Source organism: Myotis davidii, unplaced genomic scaffold (genome assembly GCF_000327345.1).
Source record: "Myotis davidii unplaced genomic scaffold, ASM32734v1 scaffold198, whole genome shotgun sequence".
NCBI lineage: Eukaryota > Metazoa > Chordata > Mammalia > Chiroptera > Vespertilionidae > Myotis > Myotis davidii.
Window position 1 is genome coordinate 38483 of NW_006291485.1, and position 4442 is coordinate 42924.

Here is a 4442-nt window from a genome sequence, read left to right on the forward strand (position 1 = left end):
GGCTGAGAGTGGGGGGTGAGGAGGTGAGGTGGGAGGGGGGGGAATAACTTGCCCAAGTCAAATCCAGAGGCAGTGGCCCCACTGGGACTAGAAAACACATCTCTTGATTCATAAAAACAAGTTGGCAAAGCTAATTTATCTGCAGGCTGCTTTTTTCAAGGAAAAACACCATCTACTAGAGTAGAGAGTCCAGTTCAAAAATGTTTATAAAGGAACATGGAAATGTTGTGGAGCCTTGGATTCCAGGCTTGGACATCGGGCTTTGGCCTTGAGTGAGCAGGGATGTGTTGGAGGTGTTGCTTATCTCTGATCAGAGCAACATGGAAATAGTGTTTCTCCTCCACTCAGGACTGGGAAGCAGGGCCTGGGCAGTGGCTCCCTGGGAGGGCTGTGTGACTCTGTCATTTCACCCTTTGAATCTGGCTCTGCTAGGTCGGAACCGGAGGCCATGCTGTGAAAATTCACAGTTGCACCCAGCCCCGCCCAACACCCCCTTCTCCCTTAGGAGACCTGGCCTTGCAGGACCGCCCGCACTTCTGAGTTCAAGTCTCCTTGGTGATGAAATGGGGTTGACAGTTCTGCCCCGTCTGCATGCTCAGGGTGCTGAGAGGAGGCCGGGAATGAGGGAAGTGAGAGAGCTCGCAAGTGTGCAGGTGATAGCGCGGAGAATGCAGTGCCCAGTGACATCAGGGACGTGGGAGTAGAGTAACTAGTGGAGGAGCTCCACCCCGTCAGCTGCCCCGGAATTAGCATGGCTCTGGGGTGGTGTTTACATTATGATTTGGGTCACTGCTGTGCTGGCCTCGGGCCCACTTTATCAGCTGTCATGAGAACTTGTTCTTGGCAGGTCGCTGTCCAGATTCCGGCACACGCGAGTCCCCCGCCCCATCGCCAGTTCCAGGATCCGGGAAGGGAGAACGGACTGCTTTTCCCTCCCTGTGGGCTGGTTCCCAGAAGAATCCTGGTGTTTCTCCCAAATGCTGGGTCACGTACACTTTGTTTTGTTCTGGAGATGCTTCCAGCTGGAGTGGCTCTCAGGCAGCCGGGCAAGGGCAGCACGGCCTGGGGGCAGTGGGGTGGGGGGAGTGGGCTAGACTGGTGGGCAGGCTCTGAGAGGGGACCCACGCACAGGTGTCCTACTCCCCAAGCCCCTCCAAGGAAGCGGGCAGGAAAAAGCTGGCACACCAGACCAAAACATAGTGGCTGTGGGACTGTTTTCATGACTGAGGAGAAGTAGGCCCCGTTCCTCCTTATCCCAGCCCACCTCCCTGCTCCCGCCTGCTCCAGGGGTAGAAAAGATGAGAAGTTAAAAAGCCAGTCTGGGTACCGTTGGGAACATGGCTACCGAAATGGCTTCTGTGACTGCCCAGAAGTCATTCTTAGAGTTCCTAGTGTGTGCCAGGTGCTGTGTGAGACACAGGGCCACGGAGAGGGGAGCTCTAGCCTTTCAGAGAGGCCTGTCCTCTTTGGCGACCACAGTTGGAGGTGAGTGGCTGGGCACAGAGTGACCTGACCATGCTTCAGGGTGCCCCCCGTGGGGAGTTTGTGCACAGTAATGCCTGAGACTCTTTCCAGCTCTGAAATGTGGGCGCTCGGCTCTGGTGTCTGAAGAGCTCAGAAGGGTGTGCAGGATGGTGAGTTCCAGGGCTGAGGGACAGGACGCTTAGAAAGGATGGGATGGGGGGGCGGGGCACCATGAGGAGAACGCCTTTGCTGAGGTGGAAGAAGCCTGTAGGTGTGCAGAAGCACGACCCGTTAGGAGTGACCTGGAGGGGTCTCTGAGAGAGGGGGGCCCAAGGGCACCGAGTCCCTTTGATTCTGATGAGATTAATTAACAGAATGAGCATGGACAGGGTTGCAGAGAGAAAGGGGAGACAAGGGGGTCTCTCAAATGGCTGGGAGCGAGGCCATGAGAACCCCGATGAGCTTGGTGCTGGTGAGGAAGGAGACAGACCCGACACGGGAGCCTCCTCAATGAGGAGCCTTGAAGAGTAACAGCAAGGAAGGCAGAGCAAAGGGATGAGTAACAAAGCAAGCTCGAGACTTTTAGCCTGGATTCCTGAGAAAATGATAAAACGTCAGATCCCAGGAGTACATTACACATGGGCAGCAATGATTTGAAGAAACGCTTGATCGGCAGAACTCTAAGTAGCCTGGCCCCTGAGACTCAGACCAGCCACGTTTTAGGTTCCTCTGAGTCTGCTGGGCCAATCACCCAAGGAAGGGACTATGGTTTGGAAGTCATTACCCACCTTTACTGTCCACCCCAACGTCTTCCCAATTCATCTCTAATACAGACCCTCACGAACCCATTATTTGTGTCTTAAAAATTATGTGCAGCCCAGCCGGCGTGGCTCAGTGGTTGAGCATCGACCTATGAACCAGAAGGTCAGGGTTCAATTTCAGTCAAGGGCACATGCTCAGGTTGTGGCCTCAATCCCGGGGGGGTGGGGGGCATACAGGAGGCAGCCAATCAATGATTCCCTCTCATCATTGATGTTTCTATTTTTCTCCCTCTCTGAAATCAATAAAAAAAAGTATTAAAAAAATTATGTCCATGTGAAGAATGTTTTCAGACCTGACTGTCTGAGTGACCCAGCCAAGCTTGGCAGGGTGAGTTCAGATGCAGGTTAGGATCTTCACATGCAGTCATCTTAGAATCATTCTGATGAAACGCTACGGAAAATGGGGTGCAGATTGTCAGGGATGGCTTTGCCACTCAAAGATTCCCAAGTCTCTTTATATCCATGATGCCATGTAACCCACTTATGCATCGCTACCAATGCCCAAGAAGGGAATTTTCATTTAGATTTTCTAGAACCAGGACCTGGAACTCAACATGCTCCATATCCACAATCAACCCCAAGTGAACTCTGCCACCCTGACGCCCTGCCATCAGGGCCCTTCTGCTGGGCAGCGCCCTCCCTTCGTGAGAATTGCTCTAGGGAAGATCCATACTCATCAGAGTAAAGAGAACAAATTGGAGTGTCTGGTCCATTGCATCCTTGACCTGCTCAGTTCCTGGAGCTCTGGGTTCCATGAGGGGAGGAGCAGAGGGGGCAGAGGAGAGTTAAAAGGGGTGGGATGTGCTGGGGCTGGGACAGGCAATCGGCCCACCCCTGTGGCAGCCCATGGAGTACAGAGACCCAGGGACCTCTCTCAGTCTCCTTTCTTCAGCCTTGCCCTGGCCAGAGGTTGCTGGGATGGGTGTTGGGAAGCTGATTGGATTCTTCAGTGTGTCTTTCCTCTCCTCTGTAGTCTTAGTTGTGTTCTAAACAGGTCTGTGTCTCCACTCTGTCACCTGAAAACTGGGATCAGTATGACTTTGCTTTTCTTCAGAGAAAAGAGGAAGATGGCTCCAGAAGCCAGTCCTCGGATGATTGGTGTAACTCGTGTATTTTTAAATTGTTGGTTACGTTTCCTCTGTGCATGTGCCATTGAATTATTAAACAGCTGTCTACTTCGGTTAGGGTCTGAGGACAGTGCCAACTTTTGGAATGTGTCGGTACATCTTGATCTTGGCCTCCTGGTTGTTTTGTATGTATTAACACCCTCTGATCTCATAAACTCATTCATTCATCAAATATTTATTGTGCAAGACATTTGCTGCTATGCTGTGAGCATACATGTTTTGGTTTCCCGGAGCTGCCATAACCAAGTACTGCAAACTCGGTAGCTTAAAACAACAGAAATGTCTTCTCTCATTGTCCTGGAGGCCAGAGGTCTGAAATCAAGGGGCCCACAGAGCCACAGTCCTTCCGAAAGCTCAGGGATCCTTCTCGGCCTCTTCCTAATTTCTGGTGTTACCAGAACCCTTGTAGACACATCCCTCCAATGTCTGCCTCCAATGTCATGTGACCTTCTCCCCAGGTGTCAGCCTGTGCTTTCTCTTCTTATATGGACCCCAGTCATTGGGTGTCCTGTTCCAGAAAGCCACCTTCTAATCTTGGTGCTGTTTGTAACCCTTTCAGGACCACCGGGCCCCAAAGGTGATCAGGGCGATGAAGGGAAGGAAGGCGAGCCTGGAATCCCTGGATTACCTGGACTTCGAGGTAATGGGGAAACCCCCGGGAGGGACCTGGGCATTCCAGGAAGGGAAGGGGCCGCCAATCCATTCCTGCCCCTCTGCTTTCTCATTGGGTTGGTCATGTGCCCAATCAACTCAGCCTCAAATGCCCTGCTCCGTTAGGAGACTGACCGGTTATGGGTGTGACAATAGGATGGAGCAAATACTTTTTCACAGAAAGTACCAGGAATTGAAGGAAAAGGGTACATGAGAGGCTCACAGCTCCCTGAAATGACTTTTCACCCCAGGAGACAGGCTCTGTGTGACCAGGGCCTGCAGAAGGAATTGAGGGTGTTCTGTGATCCAGACCAGCCCTTCAGTTATGCTGTGCCCCCCTCAGTGGATCACCAGGTCCCTGGTGTCCCCACCTCCTGCT

The 4442-nt window shown here is 52.5% G+C and overlaps 1 protein-coding gene across 1 annotated transcript in view; it reads left to right on the forward strand.

Annotated features, from left to right (window-relative positions):
• SCARA5 (scavenger receptor class A member 5) overlaps nt 1-4442 on the forward strand; it is a 61422-nt gene that overhangs the window by 27290 nt on the left and 29690 nt on the right. Inside the window, exon 3 of the mRNA XM_015564650.1 lies at nt 3871-4052. Coding sequence (XP_015420136.1) covers nt 3871-4052 — 182 coding nt within the window. The remainder of the gene's footprint in view (nt 1-3870; nt 4053-4442) is intronic.